Source organism: Muscardinus avellanarius, assembly GCF_963383645.1.
Source record: "Muscardinus avellanarius genome assembly, chromosome: 7".
NCBI classification, from domain to species: domain Eukaryota; kingdom Metazoa; phylum Chordata; class Mammalia; order Rodentia; family Gliridae; genus Muscardinus; species Muscardinus avellanarius.
In genome coordinates this window covers 74,763,063-74,787,132 of record NC_137793.1, presented here as the reverse complement: position 1 = coordinate 74,787,132, position 24,070 = coordinate 74,763,063, and the positions used below count along the sequence as shown (strand labels likewise).

The window sequence follows — 24,070 nt, the reverse complement described above, 5'->3', positions numbered from 1 at the left end:
AAGAGAATTTCAATAGACCTGTTTGGAGAGATTAAATGATTAGCCTCATACTCCTGACAATCAAATTTCAAAAGATCAGAGGCTTAAAATTATTGAAATACTGGTTCATTCAATAAAAGCATATTTAAATTAAGATATCTCATTCAGAAAGCTATTATCAAGAGTGTTTCAGGATTCTCATGAAAAATTTTACTTTAAGTATTAAAGCTTAGAATACAAGTTCTAAAGACATAGTGAGAAATACATTTTTCCTTGGATTACATCAAGTAAAAAAGATCTTTATACTAGGAACATTGCTTCTAATTCTTATAATGAAGAATCCAGAAGATATAATTTGAAAGACCCTGGTATATAAAAGTTATTTATTGTAAAATAGTAAAACAAAATACCAATTCTTAATTAAAAAATGAAGATTCTCTAATATTATTCCTTCACTCGCATGTTAGTTTTCAAGTTACATGAAAAACTTAAACATAAGGATAGTGGAAAAATATTATATTTAAACTATTGATTTGGAAAGATTCTTCTGGGGTTTCATTAAAGTATATTTGCTCAGTATTATTTGAATATTTTGACAAACATTTTATTCTATAATGTAAATTTGGCTTCTATACTTGAAGTATAGAAACTTTTTAGTTAATGTACTATCTGTTCATTTGTTCAAATTTATGAGTATTTTTTACATTTAATAATGTCTTGGCATATTTTGAGAACTATAGACATTTAACTCTTAAGACCATAGTATTTCATCTTTATTAAGCACGAGGGTTTCCTCTTAAACTTCTAGAACATTTATTGCTGAATACTTTTGGAGGATAATATTATTCTCTTTTATATTGTGGTTTATAAAGAGTTGTTGGTAGAGATAGGACCTAAGTTCCAGTGTAACACATATTGTAGACTATATCCTTCACATCTTTTATTTTTCTCATGTGCAATTCTCATCTCTATATTATTGTAAAAGGTAATGCTCTCTGAGACAAGGACCATCGTGTTTCTGTATCTCAAATAGTACATCAGGGTATGATGAAGAAGAATGCCCTCAGAAACCAGGTGAACTAAAGTAAGTTGTTTTATGTATCAAAGGAGGTCAGAACACAGTCATCACAAATGTATAGTACATGCGATTTTAATAGGTCAAAGGAGGTCAGATCAGAACACAGTCATCACAAATGTATAGTACATGCGATTTTAATAGGTCATGTGATTTTAATGAAGTATATCTATATATAAGTGCATATATGCAATTAGTTCTTTGAGCAAGTAGAAAATAATATAATTTGCCTAATTTTATATTAATCTCATTCCTATGAGATGTTTAGGGACACATTTTATGAATATGGAAAGTTGAAATCAGGCAAAGAGAAACTCATTTATTTCCTTTCAGAAATACAAATTAGTTGTGGTGGTCTATGAACTAGTCTCTATACTCAATTCAGTATATTATCCCTATGATCCTATGCTTTTCACATGTGAGAAATTTTCATAGATGTAAGCCCCAAGCAAAGAAAAATGACAAGCTGGATACGAAAATTAATTCAAAATACTATCCGGATAATCTGAGTATGGGCTATTTTCTCTGAATTCTTACCGTCACTGTGAAGGCATGCACTGGAGAGCTGCTAATTGTCGGGTCATTTGGTCTCTCTTGGTAGACTACACGGTACTGGGAGATAATGCCATTGGGAAATTCTGGCTTTGTCCAATTCAGCAGAACTGAATGAGCACTAGTGGCCTGAGCCCACGGAGCTGGCAGGGCTTGTGGTGAAGCTTCCAGAGTCCGTGCTGATGCCCATGGACTGTCCACTGAGCCCCTGGAATTGTGGGCTGTGACCTGATATTCATAGAGTGTAAAAGGCCTCAGCGTCTCTGTGTCATCTGTAAACTCAAGGGCTCCTTGCCACCAGACAAACAAAAGAGAATCCTCTTTGATGCCAGCAGGGCGTCTGAAAGGAAAGCAAGCAAGCCACTAGTGAGGGCTACACACTTCATTCACAACAAGGTTTATAGAGGTGGTAAGAAATTGTTTTGGGGAAAACTATATTGACTCAACTTTTCAAGTGTTCTTTCTTGATATCATGATGAGGGAAGATCAGATGGAAGAATATACCAGAGACCTGACTCAAGATCATTTTCTCAATGTGGTTGACATCATATGAATGTATGTATATGTATGTGTGTGTGTATGTGTGTGTGTGTGTGTGTGTGTGTGTGTGCAAGTGTGTATATGTGTGTATGTATCCATATGCATATTTGATCCCAAATAAAAATAAGTAAAGCACCCATAATCATATTTTGTAATATCTTCCAGAATTATCTTTCAGTTGTCTTTTCTTGAAATTATAAGCACACAAGAAATTTTTTTTAATTGAAGAAATACAGATGCACATATTAAGCACTATTTATATGTTTTTATATATTTTCTACATATATGTTTGTGTATGCATGCATACATGCAGTTATGTTGGGGTTTTAGCTTTTGTACAACTAGAACCATATTATATATAATTATTAGAGACTGATATTATTGGGAATCCAAGGTAGGTAGACTCCCTACCTTGAAACTTTTTGCAAGTATTTTTGTATTTATGCCTTTAGCTAGCATGATACCAAACTCATTTTGAGTTTGGTCGTAGGACATAGGACAGTAGCAAATATGATGAGTACAGATACTGAAAAAGTGTTTGCACAGTAAGGCTGTTAGCACTCTTGCCACTACTGGAACCATGAAATCAATCTATGAAAAAGGGCATGGTGGAGCACACTCGTAATCCCCACACTTGGGAGGCGGAGACAGGAGGATCGCGCAGGTTCGAAGCCAGCCGTGCTGGCTTAAGAGACCCTGTTTTCAAATAAAAAAGTATAAAAATAGGTCTGGGAGCATAGCCCGGAGGTAGAAGGGTTTCCAGGAACCCCAGTATCACCAAAACAAAAACAAAAAAGAGGCAGGATAACACCCTGGAAAGTAAATAAGCTGAGAGAAACCCACAATTCTGATTCTCATTTCCCTAGCACTATGTATTTTTTTCTTTTCTCTTTTTTGTGATACTAAGAATTGAACCCAGAGCATTCTACATCTGAGCTACCCTCAGCCCTATTGTACTGAGTGGAGGAAATAGAGCTTCACAGAAATTAATGAACATCTATGATAAATTATATAATAAACATTTTCTTTAGAGATATTTATTTTATTTATTTTTTGGGGGGTAAAAACGTGAAAACTTTTACTATCAAGTTAAGAACAGTAGGCAAGCCGGGCGTGGTGGTGCATGCTTGTAATCCCTGTGCTTGGGAGGCGGAGACAGGAGGATCGCGCTGGTTTGGAGCCAGCCTCGCTGGCTTAAGAGACCGTTTTCAAATAAAAAGTATAAAATAGGTCTGGGAGTGTAACCCAGACGTAGAAGGGCTTCCAGGAACCCCAGTACCACCAAAAATAAATAAATAAATAAATAAATAAATAAATAAATAAATAAAATAAAAATAAAAAAAATAAAAGAACAGGAGGCAAAGGCAAGCTATTCTGCATTTCTCAGGATATGTGGGGAGGAGGCAGGGCACAAATTCCCCCTGAAATAAAGAGTTACAGAACTGAAGGTGCACAGTGGAATCGAGCAGGCTATGACTTTATACAGGATTTACACGACCACTGTCGCCAAGACAGGTGACCATACATCTGAAAAGCAATACGTGTTTCTAAAGAAACATACCCGCCTTAAGAATGCGCAAGTGTCAGAATAAAACATGTGGATAAAGCAGCGTGGTAGAGATATTTAAAGAGAAAAAGTCAAATTATTAGATGTGTCCTCTAAAACCAAATAAAATACAGAGAATAATGCAAGAAGTTCTTTCAGCTGTCTGAAAATGAGGCTTTTTTTTTTTTTTCCATCTTCAGGGTTTGTTTTTTATCAAAACTAGCACCTGTACATACTCTTTTGGTACTGAATATATAAAGCATTAAATATCTATGTAATAAAAATGGAATTGTTAGTTATTAGGTTAGCCTTATATATCTGATATTTCATTTGATTTATTTGCTTATCCAGATATAAAAATCACAAAGATCTGACAAAAAGGGAAGATCTGAGACCAATAAGTGTTCAGCAATTTTTTTCAAATGAATGGCTAAAAGACATATAATTTCATGACTTTTCTGTATGTTTGCCTCATCTTGATCAATTCTTATATCCTATTGAGGTAGAAATCTCAATTGGAAAAGAATTTAACAAGAGATGGGCCTCATTCGCTCAGCTCACTTAAGTTGAGGTTATTTTCCAGGCTGCTTGGAGTATTTTCATTAACAGGCTCTTCCAATGCTGGAAAGCACACGAGCTGCCATGTCAGATCAGCCAGCTCCATCCAAACTTAAAGGGTGATTAAGACAAAGTAAATGACACTACCTTTCACAAAAGGCAGGAGATGTGAAATCTCTGGCTTTGGGGATTTGGTGAATCTCAAGTTGATAAATCACTATGACCTAAGTATGAGCCAATGACAACCTTCCTGCTGGAGGCTAGAGAGGTTTCATGGATGCCACTCAGTGACCTGCAATTACAGTTCAGCAAACCACCTCATTATCGCCTGCTACCATGCATGGACCAGATTCTGCACTCCATGTCGGTTTGCAGAGTTTGGCCTTTGTACTTGCTGCAGATATCAGGTACCAGGTGTGTCAGTGGGAGGGACCCATTCTAATGAGAACCCCAGGGCTCACAGCCAAGGACTCCTCTCCGTGGTGCTTAAAAATGTATTTGTCAGGAATATAATACAGCAAACAAACCTATACAGTTATATGAAAAAAAGACATTTTTATTTTGTCTTCCTTCAGCCTTGCTATGACAATTCAAGTAATTTTTATTAAACTCTGAGTTTACAAATTGAGATGTAGCTACGGGTTTTATAAAAATAACATTTAAAAAAATGGTCCAGAAGTTAGAATTTTCAAAATCTATGATATTTAAAAGATTAAGAATAATGTTGGCCTCAAGTTTATTGACCCAAACAATAAAAGGATGCAGCCTGGTAAAGTATTTATCACTGCTGAAAACTTAATTAACATGGAGAAGTAAATGTCCTATCTGTGGTACTAAAAATCAAAAACTTTAATCCTGAATCTACCTTGAGCAGAAGTGGTTAAGCAGACCACAGTTATTCCCAATCTAAGGTTAGGCATTGACTACTAATTCAAGATTTAGGCATTGACTTTGTTTAACTGGAGTCTTCCTCCTAAATAATCTCAGCTTACAGTAATCACATTTTCATTTCTCTTTTAATGCCCAAATGTGTTTTCTTAGCTTAAACTAATCATTTTAGAGATACATTAGTAATGTAATTTTTCAACTAGAGTTAATGGAATGTTTCTTAACAGTAGGAGGAAAACAAAAATAAGAAAACTAGAAACTATGTATTTTTAGTATTTTCATACTTTTATTGTTTCAATGTAGAAAAATCTTTTTAAGAACTCCATACTCTAGCCCACCAGTAACCATCACTGTTTATCTTCAAAAGTAATTAAAAAATTCTAGAACCCAATGCATTTTCTGTTACAAATTTAAGATTATGAAACCGCCTCTCTTTCCCCATGAAAAAAATATTAAAAATAGTCTGAATTTTAATGAGTAGGCTGAAGTATCTGCAGTAAAAGGAGAAAGGTTGCAGGTATTGGCTCTGTAGTTAAATGACCTTGAACAATCAGCTTGTGCCCTTTACCTTTCCTTTTATTTAGTATAGTTAATAATCTCATGATTAATATCCAACCTCTCAAAACCCTTGTAAGAATTAAATCAAATATAGCAATGTACGTGTATGATACAAATGAAGTTATCCCAGATATGATGTTCAAAGTTGTGCTTGGAAGCCAGGCATGGTTGCACATGCTTGTAATCCCAGCATTCGGGAGGCTGAGACTGGAGGACTGCGATTTGTGGCCAGCCTTAGTTACTTAGTGATACCCTTTGCAACTCAGTGAGACCCTGTTTGAAAATAAAGAATAAAAAATTGGGCTGGGGGTATAGTTTGGAGGTAGAATGCCCCTGGGTTCCATTCCCAGTACCAAACAAAAAAAAGTTGTACTTGGAGAGTTTTGTCTGGTTATGTAAAAGTGGCATTGAACAGAAAGTCATCCCAACAGTCTACAAAAAATAAATGCAGACTTTTGAACTAGGTTGGTGGTAGAAGAAATGGAAACACAGGTCATTTACAAAAAGGTTTGTAATGGTGTGGTCATTAAGTTTTGTGACATGAGTGGATGCTCTGATACTGGTGGAAAGAGAAGACAAATTCTGAAGGCTTTAAGACTTAATTTTTTAAAAACAAACAAAACTCTGTTGTCATTTGCCACACAACTGGCATATGCCCAGAGCTCAGGATTCCCCCTTTTGAGTCTCAACTCTCACTTTATACTCTGGTCATAACCAAGTGCTTGCCTAGAGTTCTCATATTCCATTATATCTCATGCTACACTAGCTTTGGTAGCTAACAATTCTTTTTGCAAGGATCCTTTTACTCTTCTCCCCCTTTCTATAGGCTGACTTCAGTTCATCTCTTAAAAATTCATTCCTAAGTCATTTTCTCAAAAAAGTTTTTTGTTGCTTCCCTCTCAAGTAGTTATCATGTCCAATACACTCTTTTCTATATATATCACTGGTATATTGTAGTCTCATATCATATCACAATGTAGTTCAGAGTGAGAGGGACATACATGCATATAGCACTTGTTGAGCTTCCTTCCAGCTCCCTCTCCACATCTTCCCCTTCTCCATACATGAGATCGAAATTGGTATTGATAATTTTACATATGTACATAATATCAATGGCAGTTTTTCTGTCATTAATTCTCCCTCCCTCCCTTCCTTCCTTCCCTAAACTCCCTTCATAGATATACTGGGATTTCTGCTTCATTATCTAAAGTTATTCTTATATCCCAATTACTCCCTAGTGTTCACATATGAAAGAATGATTCTTCACTTTCTGTGACTGGATAATTTCTGTTAAGATGATGTTCTCCAGATCTATCCATTTTCCTGCAAATAACATAATTTTGTTCTTTACTGCTGAGTAGAATTCCATTGTGTGTGCATCTCATAATTTTGTGATCCATTCCTCTGTTGATGGACACTTGCATTCACTTGTCACAATATATTGTGGCATTTCTTTCTCTCTGTCATACTATATATACTACAGCTCCAATCTTACTCATTTACATAATCTCAGCACTTGGTAAAGCAGAGGCCACTATAATATGCAGTAAGCATTTTTTTAAGCAATGACTGGGTGACTGGTTGACAAGAAGAGCTCAAGGGTCTATGAAATTTGCTTAAACAGAAAAATGTGTCTGTTGTTATTGTCTTTCATCTTCAAACCAATCCCCTGTATTTGGCTTTCACCATAGTGCAGCTGGGACCCTGAAATACACTTTTCTGTTTTTCCAGCTGACTTGGTGATAAGCTTTGTCAATCAGGGTGCCAGAGAATGACCAGGAGGCAGAAAGGAAAAACAAACTGGCTCTTTTATGTTTGCTGTGTTTGGTAGCCGTGGAAGTGAACATCTGCCCAGCAAGGATGCTGCACCTTGCAAGTAGCAGCTCCTTTCCTCTCAGCAGCAGATGTTTTCAATACATATTTTTTTTTCCTATGCTCGTAAAACCTACTTCATTTCATACTCCCTCTGGCCCCCAGATATATGTACCAGTAGCAGGAACCTCCCTCCTTGGATATGTGGGTACCAGATCCCCAGCACCCTGCTTGAGTTGCAAAATTTTCACCTTTTTACCATTTCCTTTTGTTCCCTCTGTCCTAAGGGTGAGGGCTGCTTCTTGTAGTTGCCATCTCTATAATATCTTAGAGGCTTTTTGTTTTATCTTTTCAGTTCCCTAGTTAATAAATTTATAACTAGTTACTAATTATTTATTTTATGCTCTTTCTGTTAATGTAGTTGGTATGTTCTCTCTCCTGAATGCCTGGCTTGCTGTAGAAAGTGAGTATGATCCTCACAGAAAAAAGGAAATAGGAAAATCCTAAAAAGGATGATGATAGATGTGTATCCAGACTCATTTTAAGTTACTATTTTGTCTTTACTATATCATTATGCTATAATGGTTGTAAAAATTAATTAGAAGATACAGGTGAACAACACAAGTATTTAAAAGAATCTCCCAAAACTTGTCACTTGGCGATAAGCACTGTTAACATTAATTTGGTTTCTAACAACTGAGACATATATATATATATATATATATATATATATATATATATATATAAAATAGCATACATATATTGGGCATAATATTGTGCAATATGCTTCTTTTATTGCCAAAACCTTTTTTGATTGTCCATATATACCATTGTTGTACACACACACACACATATATGTACATATATACACATATATATCTCATATATATCTCATATATATACACATATATATCTCATATATATATCATATATATATATATATATATATATATATCTGCCAGATTTGTCTTCCTAAAGCAAAGCATTGACCAACATATCAAAAATACTTTCTTATTTTTATTATATTTCACATGACATAGTATTTCCATGTGTATTATTTTGTTTCTTGCAAAATTCAGAGAGGCTAATTATCCTCTATGTTTACTAATCTAACTTTACCTAAAAATGGAAGGAAAGTTATTTGCCAAGGTCATATAGCTAATAAGTGGAAGATAACACATCTGTTAATTGCAAATCCCATGCTTTTTCTATTATATCACACTGCTTATTTATTTTTCCCCAAATCTTCAATGGCTCATATTCACTACAATATGAGTAAAAACCCTGAGTTCCTTAGCCTGGTATTTAAAATCAATCCAAAACTATCAATGAGAGAATGATTGATTATATTCACATGAAATGACTTCACTATAAAGCTCTTTTTATTTGGAAACAGAGTCTCACTAAGTTGCCAAGAGCCTTACTAAGTAGCTGAGGGTGGATTTGAACCTTTGCAATCCTCCTATCTCAGCCTCCCAAACGTGGGGATTATAAGCGTGCGCCACCAAGCCCAGCTTCATTCTTTTTTTATATTGGTAGTTTTGAAAATTGGGATTGAACCCAAGGCCTCCAGCATGTTACATACCCAGCTCCTCATACATACATACATACATACATACATACATATATATATATGTATATGTATATGTATATGTATATATACATGTATATATGTACACATATATACATGTATGCATATATATGTGTATATATATGTATGTATGTATGTGTGTGTCTATATATATAATATATATATATAATATATATATTTTTTAAAGAGGATCTCAACTAAGTTTCCCCACTGGCTGGCCTCTAATTTGTAATTATCTTGGCTCAGCTTCTTGCGTAGCTGGGATTACAGGTATGAGCTCCCACCTGGCTTGATATGTCATTTTTCATATGATCACAAAAGGGAGATAGATTTTCCTTGACACATAAAGAACATAGAAAAATTAACAAGAAATATTCCAGTAGAACAGTATGGACAATATGATTCCCTTTATGGGAAGAAAAATACAAATAGAAAACAACAGTAAAATATATTGAAATTAATAGCATTTATTTCTATTGATAGGAATTATATATGTCATGGATAAGAGAGATAATAACCTTTGTGATCTGTACTGTTCAATATTTTTTAAAACTTATAGTATAAAGTCACTAAATTTTTACTTTGAATAGCCTCAAAACAATAACATAGAGTTCATGAAGTCTCCATGAATATTCCAGAAAAACAGAAACCTTGTATTCTCTAAATTTTTAAGAAATATTTATATTTCTCACATTATACTAAATTTTGTTAATTTAGCTTATCTTATATATTAGTTTGTTTTATATAGTTTGTCTTTTTGTGGTACTGGGGATTAAACCTAAGGGTGTTCTACCTATGAGCTACACCATCAGTCCAACTTTTTTATTGTTTATTTTGAAACAGGGTCTCATTATACCACACTGGCTATAATGGTATATCATAAATGTAAGATACTATATATCATAATAAAATTATACATATCATGTATCAATTTTTATTATATGTCAATGATAATAGGAGTTGGGTCTCATAGATCTTTGTATGTCTCTTAGTAGATATGTACATGTAAGTAAGTGTCTGTCTACCTCTTTTTTGCAATATTCCCATCTATACCTTCTTCTTACATAACACAATTTAATGGTATTAAAATATCTTTGCCTTCAATTTAATACTCACATTTTCTCAGCTTAATCCTCCATTGTATAAAATTATTATTTTCAGGACTTCCGGGAAGATGGCGACCGAGAAAAGCGGGGCTTAAGAGCCCCGTTAACAACCAATCTCCATTACCACAAAATCAGCGCCTTTCATAGCCAGAAAACACCATCGCCAGAGAAACCAAAAAATCACCAGGCTCAAGAGAGAAAGTGGACTGAGAACAGAGCTCAGAGCCACAGAGGAGATACACCGGCCTCACGCCCGAGGACTCGGCAGCAGCGCCATATTGCCGGCGGCAGCGGCAACTTCACCGGGCGGCTACAGCAAGCCAAGGTGAGCTGCTGCAGAACAGCCAGGTGGGATTTCTCGGCGCAGGGAGCATCTAAACCTCCCAGTGGCTAAGCTCAGCACACGCTGCAGGGATTCAGAGTGGAACTCAAAACAAAGAAGAAATACGCCAGCCTCACGGCCGAGGGCGTAGCAGTGCTGCCATACTGCCACCGGCGGCAGCAGCAGCGAATTCATCAAGTCCAGTACAGCTACATCTACGTACTCAAGAACAGTGAGTCAAATTGAGGGCCACAGAGGAGAAATCCCAGTACTGTACTCCCTGGGACTTGACCCAGTGGGGGAGTGGCGGTGGCAGAGATATCACACCATAGGAGAACATGCAACCTGGCACCCCCCACAGTCTAAAGCAGCCTCTATCAACTCTCTGGGTCGGAGACTCTGTGATACAACCCAGTAAAGGAGTAGTGGGGTCTGAGATACTACAGACTCGAGATCCAGAGCACCTTAAGTGAAGTCATAGTGAGCCAAGGGAAGAACCCAGAGAGGGCACAAACTTCTGAAATCATGGGAAAGAGGAATAATACTGGAGCAATGAATGCCCACAACCCCACAACATCAGAACCCGATAAAACAGAAAATCAGAGATTTCTAGAAGATCGAATCAGGAAAATAACTGTAGAAATAATAGAGGTGCTTTGAAAAGAATTCAGAGAGAGCCAAAAAGAGATAAAGGATGCAATTAATGAAGTAAAGGCCTCAATTCAAAGCACAAACAACTGATTAGACCACATGGAGAACAGAATCTCGCTCTTAGAAGATGATCATTCCAAAAATGAACGCATAGTTTCTAATCTAGGAAAAAATATCCGACAGCAGGAATCTGATATTGAAGAAATATGGGCCCATTTTAAGAGAGCTAACCTAAAAATAATTGGAATAGAGGAGGGAAAAGAAAGTGAAACCAAAGGGATCAACAATCTCTTCAAGGAAGTAATAGCAGAAAATTTTCCAAACATAGAGCAAGAGGTTGATACACAGGTCCAGGAAATTTATAGAACTCCCTTTAGACAGGATCGGAGAAGAGGATCCCCACGCCACATAATTGTTAAAATGACCAATGTGGAAGCCAAGCAGAGAATCTTAAAGGCAACAAAAACAAAGGGCCAAGTGATATTCAGAGGCAAACCAATTAGAATCACTCCAGACTTCCCAAACCAAGTCATGAGAGCCAGAAGGGCTTGGAGTAACATATTCCAAACTCTGAAAGAAAACAACTTCCAGCCAAAAATTTCCTACCCAGCAAAACTTTCCATCAAATTAGATGGAGAAATAAGAAGCTTCCATGACAAACAGAAACTGAAGGAATTTATGTCTTCAAAACCAGCACTAGAGAAAATACTCAAAGAGATTAATTACAAAGAAGAAATAGGTAACACACACCAGAACCAGAGAAACAAGACTTTCCATCCAACAGACAACTAAGATTGGTTATCTGTGGAGATTCATTATTTATGTTAGTCTTTTACCTATCTCTAAATTGTATTGTTTGCCTTTATTGTTGTTAATTTTTAGGATTTCTAGTTGGAATATTAATATACCTTCAGATATAGCATTTGGAAATATTTTATCCCATTCTATCAGTAATTTTTAACTCTGTTTACATTGTCTTTGGCTATACAATATTTTTTTTATTTCTTAGAGAGTTTGTATACTCTTCTGTTGCCTGTTCCATTGAAATCATATCCAAGAAATCACTGCCAATTTCAATGTTGTGAGGTTTTATGACCCAGATTGTCTTCTAAAAGTTTATAGTCTTAAGATTTATATTTAGGTCTTTTATCTAATTTGAGTTAATATTTGTATATGGGATTAGGTAAGGGTCCAATTTTATTCTTTTCCATGTAATTATTATTTTTCAACAATATGTAGTTAAAAGATTGTTATTTCCACCACTAAATGTTCGTGGAAACCTTGTCAAAAATAACTTGACAATATAGGGAAGAATTTAGCTCTAGGCTTTTATTTAACTCCAATGGTTTATATATCTGCCTTTAGAATAGTACTACACTGTTTCAATTATTGTAGCTTTATATGGTTTGAAATCAGAAAATATATATCTTCTAGCTTTGTTCTTTTTCAAGATTGTTTTGGGTATCTAGAGTCCATATTCCATATTAGGATAGACTTTTTTTCCTGAAAAATAAATATATAAATATATGACAGTTTCACCTAAAAAAATAGAAAAAAAATATTCTCTGGTAAGAAAGAAAGCAAAAAGAAATATTGAAATGTTATCTTCAAGTCATCAAAAGCTTGGTATCAGACAAATGAAACTGTTATGTGAGATTATCATTTTTAATTGTGGATAAATTGCTATAATACTAGATGTCAACCACTAAGCCAAGCATGGGAGGGAGGGATGGGGAGGGAATGGGGTGGGGATCGGGTGGGGGCTGACTGGGCGATGTGTGCATGTACGTCTACAAAAGTTTGTATCCCACTATGATGTATGAATACAGTGCACCAATAAAAAAATTATTATTTTCAGTTTTCTGCTTGAATATTGTCAACCTTCAGAATCACTTCAGCTGTTGTTCTCTAAACTCTTTCAGCATACTCAAAAGGAAAGTCCATATTTTGTTTCTTTTTTTTAAAGATTTTTACAGGATACACACACTAACACACACATATACACACACACACACACACATACGTTTTTAAATCAATTATTTGTTTACTTAAAGAGAAAGCTCATGAGAATTTAAAACTCAAATAATTCCATTTCTATTAAAAGAGAAGCTCCTAATGAGAGAAAATAATTTTGTTATGTGATGGATTTTGTAGATGGAAGTGATGAAGATTTTGCCATTCGTGTGCTCATAGACAGAAGATAATGAAGGAATACTGAAGAATTGTTATTATACCACCACGCTCATAGTTGACCTGGTTTGTAGCTTGTCAATTAGCAGGTTTCAAAACACTAACTTAAGTGTTGTTCCTATTCCTATTTTTTATATAAAAAATCTTTAGAGAAAGTCTTTGACTTGTTTTTTATAATCAACAAAGTAGCCTAAATTAACAGGCAAACTAAGCCTGAGCAATGGCTTAGTTTTGACATAACAGGTTATTTTGTTTTGTTTTTTTAAAGTCATGTGCATCTTATCTCTTAATTAGGGTGGAACATTTTTAACAGGGTTATGTATGGAGGATATATGTGAATGATACAGGAAAATTAAAGAAGGAAAGGCGATTGAATAGGGGAGTGAGAACAGAGCAACAAGCATCTTCAAAATGAAATTGGCAAGTAGCTTTCTGCAATTTAATGAAAATATCTGCATAGGCCAAACCCTACCTTTGGTGAGAGTCAAATGTATTTTCTTTGGTGGTGATAGAAGAAAGAGAAGGCAAATGATGAAGCAGAAATTACATGCCATCACCTCCTCAGAAATACTGCGAGAGTGTGGCTATAACCATATGAGGGGCCCGATGGAGTCCTGGATGAAAAAGAACTGTGCGCCTACATTCTATTTCTGTCCTTACAAATTTCTGATTTTTTTTGCAGCTATCTAAGAAAAATTTGATATTGTTGTTGTCTAAGCACATTTAAACTTCAGCTGGAATAACTGCCAAGTGATTCATGCCTATGTAGGTGAATATAACGATTGTATCTGAAGCCCCAGTGCGCCATTTTCATTTCACTTTAAATAAAAAACAAAATGTATCTATGTCAGTCAGTGCCCTTCTGCTGTACTCAGAGGTATCAAACAGGCTACAATTATGATTGTGAAGTGATTGTGTCACATTGGAGGAAGGTTTATTGCTTTTGAGTCGGCTAGGCAGTAACACATTCTGTTTCATATTACTCTTTATATCATTGTTTGGCTGTGACTAGAATAATCAAATGCCATCAAATGCTGTCAAATTCAATTTACAGTATTTTTCATTGAAGCGGGCTTTCTGCATTATATTTCCTGTTTTCCTTCTCCAGAGCTGCCATGGAATAGTCACTGTAATCATGAGCTTTATTTACAAAACCAACAGAGTGAAGCCACGTCCTGGTCTCTAACAGATACTTTATTTCCCTTTATTCAGAATAGGAATTTGATGTGCTTTTCTTATACAATTAGCATTAAGTAGACGAAAGAAAACTATTTCAGGAGGATGGGCATTATAGAGCCTGCACTAATATGCTTAGCGTAAAATGTAAATTCACATTAGCCATTTTTACATGTTCATGTGTATTTGAATCAGAAGTATTATTCTCCAAATTAATGTTTGCTGAGAAGAAATCTGGCCTGCTCATTTTCAGAAATACCATTTACATAACTGGAGACTCAATAGTACTTTCTTCTTTCTCGGTTTTCTTACAAACCCTTAGCTTATCACTGAAGGCAGATCTGAGTCAAAGGCTTTCAATATCTGAAATTGAAAGAGAAGCCTGAGGTACATTTCACTAAATGTCTAGGTTGTAGGACCAGTCAGAGGAAGGCATGAGGTTGCTAGAGAGAAGAGCAAAAGATGTTGAAATTTGGGGATGAGGATGAGAGGAGAAATGTATTGTGGGTTGTACATGTAATGTGCATAAGTTGCTTTGGGAGTGGGATTTGTTCTCTGCAATACCTGGATGTCTGCCAGTGGCCATGTCTTCTGTCTTACACGTTAAATTCTCACCAAACCTTCCTCCAATGGAACACAACCACTTGGGAAATCTTTGCCTCCTGGATTCTGCACTTTACTTTCTCTTCTCTGCCTCACTTTCTATCCATTTGTCTTGGCCCCTTCATTTTCTCTCTTCCTCTCTCTTCCCTTTATTCATTCTACATCTCTCCAGTCCTGTCCCTCTCCCTCATCTTTCTCTCACCTTTCTCTCTTTATTCTCCCCTCACCACTCTTCCAAATTCCATTTTTCTTCTTCCTCAAGTTAGATAGACCTACTTATCAACTTCTGCACAGGATGGTAAAAACAGGATGTGTGTACCTCATCTGAGCATCGTAGTGGAGACATTAAAACTGAAAAGAAGCCGGGCGTGGTGGTGCACACTTGTAACCCCCGTGCTTGGGAGGCAGAGACAGGAGGATCCTGCGGGTTCAAAGCCAGCCCCACGCTGGCTTAGGAGAGTGTAGCCCGGAGGTAGAAGGGCTTCCAGGAACCCCAGTACCACACACACACACAAAAAAAAAACTGAAAAGAAGCTTGATGTGGTGCTGTACACCTACAATCCCAGTACTTTGGAGGCTGAGACGGGAGATCACAGGTTCAAGGACAGCCTCAGAAAGTAGTGAGACTCTGATCAACCTAGGGAGACCTTGTTTCAAAATAAAAAAATTAGGGTTGGAGGTATAGCTCAATAGATCTATTGAGATCTATGCCTCTGGGTTCAATCCTCAGTACCACAGCAAACAAACAAACAATAAACTGCAGGGAACTTCAGTGTAGATCGCTCTTTCTGCATGTGGAAGGCACTGTCTTTGGAGGTTAAAAACAAGTCTTTCAACCTCTATTTAATAAATGATGGGAAATATTAGATTTCTCATCCCAGACTGGTTCCTATTCTGGAAAGACTTTATTCTCTTAGTAAAGGTGCCTTAGAGGATTGCTCTATGGCTCCATCAAACATAATGTTATATGGGCTCAGACATCTCAGCGTTTAATGAGATTTCAACCAAAAATATTATGTAGCAGTAATTGTGGCATTTGTAAAATCTTGGTACCAGTAAGAGTTAAAAAATACCCCTCCACTTCCTTATTGAAATAGAAAATGTATTTGATTATATGGACATATGGACAGACTTGGAATAGTATAGATTCCCAAATGGCTAAAAAATAATAGGAAGATTCAGTCTTACCTGTGTATAAAGTAGTTGGTGATGATTCCATTTGGCTTTCTAGGTGGCATCCATTTAACCTTTATAGAAGATGATCCCAGCACTTTGAGAACAGGGGAGTCAAGATCCATTGGGGCTGCTTCTGGTGTTTTGATAAACATCCCACTGCTAACTCCACAACCTCCTTGAAAAAGAGGCAAGGTCTTCAGTAGCTTATCAAGCAAGGGAAAGTGTTATACATACATATAGTAGTATAAAGATATCATGCAAACCCTTTTATCTGAACTTGCATATACATACTTGTACATATATCTTAGATCAGTGCTATTTATCTCTGTACAATTTAAACATTTAAATAGGGAATAATTTTTGGATTACCCATTGATTAACAGCATTTTATACAGGATAGGCAATAAAGCATATGCTTATCTGAAGTTCTCTAGTTTATTGCAGTTTTTCTTGCCAGAAAGTGATAATGTGTTTGAATTTCACAAGTGTATGCATGACCTACATATCGTGTATGATCTTAATAATATCTTATCTTTGCCAATATTTTTTTACTAATGACTATTCTTCAAACACACAGGAATCAAACAATTCATTTGCATTATATTTTACCTCCAGAGCACAATTTCAGGGACATGGAGATTAAAAGTTGACCTTGCCCTTGAATCAAGAAACACTAATTTAAAGCTGTTTCCATGTCAATCAACTAAAGACTGGATCAGAAAAGGCAATGCCTTTCAAACCAAAATGCAATGGTCTGCTTTGAAGAGAGAAGTAAAGAAACTGAGTCACAGTTTCTGCTATAATTCAGCAAAATTACAGACTCCAAATCCTATTCAACTCCATGGGAACTAGCACTTATTTGTAAACAGAAGTTCTCAGGAATATATGACATAGGAATTTAACCATGAACTGAGCACAGGATTAGTAAATTTCTTTAACCTAAGGTAAATCAAAATGTTTTTATACCAATAGGAATCACATCTTTTTTTCACTTAGCAATGAGGTTTTATCTCATATGTAGAATATATATATTCATATGTGCTAGGATATCCATATCAATCTCTATACATAATATAAAATAGAGATAAGTAAAAATTAATGTGCACCTTTCTTGGTACGTTTCCTAAATCTCACGTTACATTTAGCCAATTATATACTTGCAACATGAACAGAATGGGGCAGATTTTTTTTCAGAAAACACAGATAGGTAATGGTTTTGCTGGCCTCAAAATAAGCCATAAACTTCAAGGCAACAGTTGAGGTACATGGCAAAGGATTAAAGGAAATACTACTAAATACATAAGATTCACTTGGGTGTAACTCAACTTGTAAATGACTTCTCCCTCTGACCTCCTGAATAAAACTGAAATAAAACCAAGGTGAATCCATTGCCTATGAAATTTTTGTAACACATATTTTCTTTTATATTACCAATGGTTCCTTTGTGTGAGCTAGTTATTTTTCTTTTAAAGGGCCTTATAAAACAAGACTTTGCAAAGCCACCATCTTAATATATTTAAATATTCATGATTTAATGTGGAGAAATGCATAATGCTTCACTTGATGCCAGGCTCTGATTTTTCTAGGTAAACAGTCCACTACAAATAAGAAATGAAATGTTAATCTTTCTATTTGAACTGAGAATCTATTCCTTTTAATGAAAAAGAAATTTATGAAATATTTTTTCATTATAGCAAAGGCCAAGTGTTTGAAAGACTTTCACCATTTTGACATGCTTGTATCCTTATCTCATAGTGTGTGAATGGAGCCAAATTTTCCAGAAGAGTGAACTGACGATGACCAACAGAGAAGGTCAGAGGTGTTAAACTTCCACCACCGAGTAAAACATTGTACTCCACAGGAATTTGGGGAATGAGGATCCCTTTAAAGAGAAAGAAAGAAAGAAACATACATATATATTATATAGAATGGTCAATAGTTGTCCTTTAAGAGTAACGTCTAATTAAAATTTTTGTAACTGCAAGGTAAGGTAATTGCTTAATAAAGCAATTAAAAGCTGCACAAAACTTAAAATATTAGAATGTGTATTCTAAAAGTAAGAAATATGCATCTCCTTTTTTTTTTTAGAAATTATAGTAGTCCTAGTCAAAGATACACTTTATAGAAAATAAAAAGGAAGTCACATTTCACTTAAAAACACAAGGTAATTCAGAAAGGTGCCATATATTATTCCTAGGCTTACTTACTCTTAAAGTGCAAGAAAACAACACAAGTTTTGCTTGTGACAATAATTTTTCTGTGGAGCATTGTGTATGTATCCTGTCTGACAGGGATGCTTGACATAATGGCCCATAAAATATCCAAATCACGGTCTACCTAGAGAATTCTCAGTGCATTAATTATTGGGCCAAGACAATCCACTCTGTCAGTGAGACTTATAGACTTAAAGTACATAAGAAATTTGGATTCAATAACTGGCACTTTTCACTATTGCTTCCTAAAAAAAGGAGATCTTATCATTTTAGCCACTTCATAACATATTTATATAACTAAATGCCCACTAAGTTTTATTTAGACATGAGCAAAAAGCATACTTTTTAAAGGAGAGAATAGAAATTTTGAATAAAGAGAATAATAGAAGTTACTACTGTATTATATCATTGGCCTGAGAGCTTATTACATTTATAAGTTTAGCTACTTACCTTATACTTATTAAGTCTGTCTTTACTACAGGAATGATGAAAGTGACAGACAGCATCACTGGACAGCAGAGGACCCAATGACCTAAGAGGATTGAGGTCTAAAGAGCAAAGTGTGGTTTTGCTTTTTGTATCTGTAGCTCCCATATTCAAGGAATGGAAGAGCTAGTGCAAACCAAAGATGCTCAGGGCCTTGTAGGATAGATTTTCAAATTAAGAAATCTTTGAAGAGAATTTCAGTCATCATTGGAAAGCTTGATCAACTGTGTCCTATGGAAAGTGCTAGCCCATGCTGAATTTGGCAACTTGGACTGAGAATTTTTGTTTTCAGTTCAGAGCATCCTACTTAAACTGTATCATTTGTCCTGGTAGTTTAAATGACTATAATTGATTCCAAAATTCTTTTCTCTGGCTTTATATCTCTCCTGAAATCCTAATTTTCCACAATCTACTCAATGTTTCTACTTGGAAATTCTACAGAGACCTCAATTTCAGCCAAAAAAGATTTAGCTACTAATTTTTCGCTATCATACCTGTTCTTCCTAAGTTTCTCTTTTTGGGTAATGACGATACAATTTCCCCATTTTCTTTAGCTGGCAGCCTGAGAATAACATTCTTAAGTGAAGTCTCTGCTTTCTTCACTCCCACATTCAAGAGACCACAAAATTTCAGTATCTATTTTGTTTCTAATTTATTTTTATTGGAGCATTGTAATCATACATCACATTGGAATACAAGACTTGAGAGGATATACAAGCACACATCATCCAATTAGCCCTCATCCAGTCCCCATCCCATTCCCTCCCCCTCCCTCAATCCCATGCTTGTTTGGTGATTAATTTTGATACATATGTTTATGTACCTCCTGCTTTTTAAAGAGGCTTCATCCTCCCTTATTTCATACCCTCTGATTGGTCACCTTAATTGCTTCACTATAGGGCCCTTTCTATAGCTCGACCACTTCCTGTTGCCCCTTTCCTCCTAGTTATTGCTGATTAGGGGAAGCGTCTGGTTTTAATTTTCTGCGACATTTCTCTGTGCATGCCGCATTGCAAATACTGATCCCACTCTTGACGGCCCCAGTTGTGGCCTGGCTACCTGGTGGACTGATCCAGACCTTGCTGGCTCAAGCAGCGGCCTTGCTTCATGGGAGGCCCTGATTCTGGTTTTGCAGGCCCCGACATTGGCCTAACCCCTCAGCTGGCTCCGATCCCAGCCTCAGAGGCCCCAGTACCAGCCTTCCTCATGGCAGGCTCCGATGCTAGCCGATGGCCCCGGCATCGGCCTAACCCCTCGGCAGGCTCTGATCCAGGCCTCGGAAGCCTCAGTAGCAGCCTTGCTTCACAGAAGGCTCCGATGCTGGCTGCTGGCCCTGGCACTGGCCTAAACCCTCGGCAGGCTCCAATCCTGGCCTCAGAGGCCTCAATAGCGGCCTTGCTTCACGGAAGACTCCGATGCCGGCCAGTGGCCCCGGCACCGGCCTAACCCCTCAGGAGGCTCTGATCCTGGCCTCGGAGGCCCCAGCACCGGCCTTGCCTCGCGGCAGGCTCCGATCCCAGCCTCGATGGCCCCAGCACCAGCCTAACCCCTTAGCAGTCTCTGATCCTGCCCTAGGAGGCCTCAATAGCGGCCTTGCCTCACGGAAGGCTCCGATGCTGGCTGCTGGTCCCGGCATCAGCCTAACCCCTCAGCAGGCTCTGATCCCGGCCTTGGAGGCCTCAATAGCGGCCTTGCCTCACAGAAGGCTCCGATGCCAGCCGCTGGCCCCGGCACCGGCCTAACCCCTCAGCAGGCTCCGACCCCGGCCTCGCTGGCCCCAGCACCGGCCTAACCCCTCGGCAGGCTCCAATCCTGGCCTCGGAGGTCCCAGCACCAGCCTTGCCTCACAGCAGGCTCTGATCCCGGCCCCGCTGGCCCCAGCACCGGCCTAACCCCTCGGCAGGCTCTGATCCTGGCTTCAGAGGCCTCAATAGTGGCCTTGCCTCATGGAAGGCTCTGATGCTGGTCAGTGGCCCTGGCACCGGCCTAACCCCTCAGCAGGCTTTGATCCCAGCCTCAGAGGCCCCAGCACCAGCCTTCCTCACGGCAGGCTCCGATGCTAGCCGATGGCCCCGGCATCAGCCTAACCCCTTGGCAGGCTCCGATCCAGGCCTCGGAGGCTCCAGCACCGGCCTTGCCTCACGACAGGCTCCAATCTCAGCTTTGCTGTGTTCGTCACTGGCCTCACCCCTCGGCAGGCTCTAATCCAAGCACTCTCTTTGCCCAACCATTTGTCCCACGTTCTTGAGGGTGTGTGGTGGTAGCATTCTGCCTCTGGGGTCATTACTTCAAAGGTTCCAGGTGTAATGCCTCAGATCTCTGCCTCCCCTGAGTACTGGCCACTGCCATTGCCACTGCCTCCACCATTTCAAATCTTTCCCAAGCTCTTTTTCCACTCTGAATGTTGTCCAGTCTTCCTAAGCATGCGCGACGGTAGCATTCAACCTTTGGTGTAATTTCTCCAAAATAAATAAATAAATAAATAAATAAATAAATAAGGTTGGTAGGCTCCGATTTTTGCTTCTTCTGAATATAAGTCTCCACCACCAACACAGAGACTGCTTTCAGCACTGCCTTTCTCCTTGGTCTCCGCTAAAGTCTCTCTCCTTACAGGTGATGTCTAAGATTCTTAACAATGTAGAGAAGAAGCAGTCCTCCTTAGCGAGGAATTTTTCCAATAATTCCAGTTCATTTGGATAAGTTTTGTCTGCATCTCCAGTATCCTGGCATCCGCCACCTCCTTGACCCCTCTCCGATATTTTCCTTTTTTCTTTTTCTTTTCCTTTTTTACAGGGTCCTTCCGGGTGGAGAGGGGTTCGTCTAGGGGTGCCCGGCCAGCGCCTGCCCACCTGCCCAGGATTGGTGGAGAGGGGGTCGCCAAAGGGTGCCCCGCCAGCACCTGCCCACCTGCCCAGGGTCGGGGCTAGGGGCCTGGACCACAGGGTCCTTCCGTGTGGGGAGGGGGTCGCCTAGGGGTGCCCCGGCCAGCGCCTGCCCACCCGCCCAGGGTCGGGGCCAGGGGCCTGGACCACAGGGTCCTTCCAGGTGGGGAGGGGGTCGCCAAAGGGTGCCCCGCCAGCGCCTGCCCACCCGCCCTTAGTATCTATTTTTTGAGGAATTAAGGGTTTATATACAAACAGCAGCAAGATATTAGTAAAACCTAACATATACTTTAGGGAGATAACACTGCTGGCAGATGAAGGATGTATTGAGAACATCAAAGAAGGTGGTAGGGAGATCAGCTTGGCTGCAGCAATGACAGTAATTTCATACATTTCTGTGTTATTCCAGGCAGCATGCATTGTCTCTTTGAATAGCAGCAAGTTGTCAACTTCATAAAGTCAGGAACTTGGTTCTCTTTCCTACTGTAATTCCAGAGTCTAGCTTTTACCAAAAACTAGGATCTCAATAAATGTCTGTGGACTAAATGAATGATTTGAACTTAGAACATACTGTAAGGTAAATATTATTACATTTTTAAGATAAGAAAACAAATGCTCAACGAAGTTAAGTAGCTTGTTCTAGGTTGCACATGAATTAATCCAGGCAGCTATGGCATGAAGTCAGGCCCTAATAACAAAGCTTATCTATTAATATTTATGCTGTATTTTAATAATGGGGTCTTAAATTAGGAAAAGTGGGTAAAATGATAGAATAGTGTGGAGAGAATGAGTGCAGACAGGCACAACTGTTCTTGGATCTGAATGGATACAGAGAAACAGATGAGGTACTAGTCAGATCACCATATATAATAACAGGTCATGTACAGATGAGTATGTAAAATTGGAAGATGGAGTTTCCTAACCCAACATATGCATAGTGTGGACCTTTGGACATATATTCAGGGACAGAGCAGACACAGTACCCATTTCTGGAACATCACTTTGGCAAAATCTGGAAAACACACGATTTTCCTATGTGAGCCAAGGAAATCAGCAGGATCTCCCTTTTCCTTGTCTGCAAAAATTGAGTTTGATTTATTTCCTTCCTAAAATGTCTAAGTCGAGAAATGTTGATGTATGATGAATCATTTGGAATTTTTAAAAACCTTTGTGGAGTTAAAACCTCTGAGTTTACCTCAGGTGAACTCGTCAGTTCACCTCATATAAATCCCATGACCTCAGCAGAAGTTCACACTGACCTACAAGTGAATTGAAAAGTGTATAGTTCATGAGGTATTCAAAGTGGAACATTAGTTGCTGGACATGGCTTTAAAGTGCATTCACTAGGGGTAATCTGCCTCAGACAGGGGATGAGAAGTTGGCCTGGCCTATGAATCTTCTTCTCATTTCCAGGTAATAGAATACTCTGTACTATTTTTTTCTCCACGAGGGAAGAAAGAAAGATGCTGTGATAAAGATTACATGTCTTGAAAAAATTTTTTTCCATATTTTTTGGATTCATTTTTTTTCTCTCTTGTTGTAGCAAGTACAGCTCATGGGTTTATTTAGAAGATATTCTTCAAGGCCTAATTCTCTACTAAAAGACAAAATTGGAAATGTTTTTACAGCTCTCTCCAAGACTGTTCTAATTAAGATGAAGATGCTGAATTGAATGAGGAGAATTTGTTACACTGGCCATCTGAGACTCTCAGTTCATGAATGGGTGAGGAAAACTTGTGCACTGTATTGAAGGTAAAATACGGAGCATGCAATCAGGCTTCCCCCGACCACCACTAAAAATGTTCTTCAGAGAGTGCTGCTTGAGGTAGTAAAAAAGATTGAAGAATGAATCAGGGGCCCTCTCGGTTTGCAATTTGACCTTTCATCAGGAAGATGTGTTTATGGAAATTTCCGTCTGGAGTATTTTGGAATGTCACAGCAACCGATCTCCCATTTTGGGCATTTCTGCTTACTGCTATCATGACATAGTCTCTAAAGCAGTGGAGAAAAAAAAGGTTGTAGTTTGCATCTTCATGTTTATGGCAAAATAAATATAGGAAGAACTGCCTGTACATTGATCCTGTTGTGGAAGTTGTATTTCTTTAGCTCTTCTTTTTTTTATCCTGATATGTAAGAGTACATTATTACTCTTTAGCCAATGAGATT

The 24,070-nt window shown here is 37.9% G+C and overlaps 1 protein-coding gene across 2 annotated transcripts in view; it reads right to left on the bottom strand.

Moving 5' to 3' along the window:
* The window catches only part of USH2A (usherin), a gene marked incomplete at both ends in the record, with an annotated part of 871,783 nt that overhangs the window by 133,628 nt on the left and 714,085 nt on the right, over nt 1-24,070 (bottom strand). For both annotated transcript variants that reach the window (XM_080698222.1, XM_080698223.1), the window contains 3 exons: nt 1,592-1,946; nt 16,336-16,498; nt 18,047-18,205. In XM_080698222.1, the coding sequence (XP_080554348.1) occupies nt 1,592-1,946; nt 16,336-16,498; nt 18,047-18,205 (677 nt within the window). The remainder of the gene's footprint in view (nt 1-1,591; nt 1,947-16,335; nt 16,499-18,046; nt 18,206-24,070) is intronic.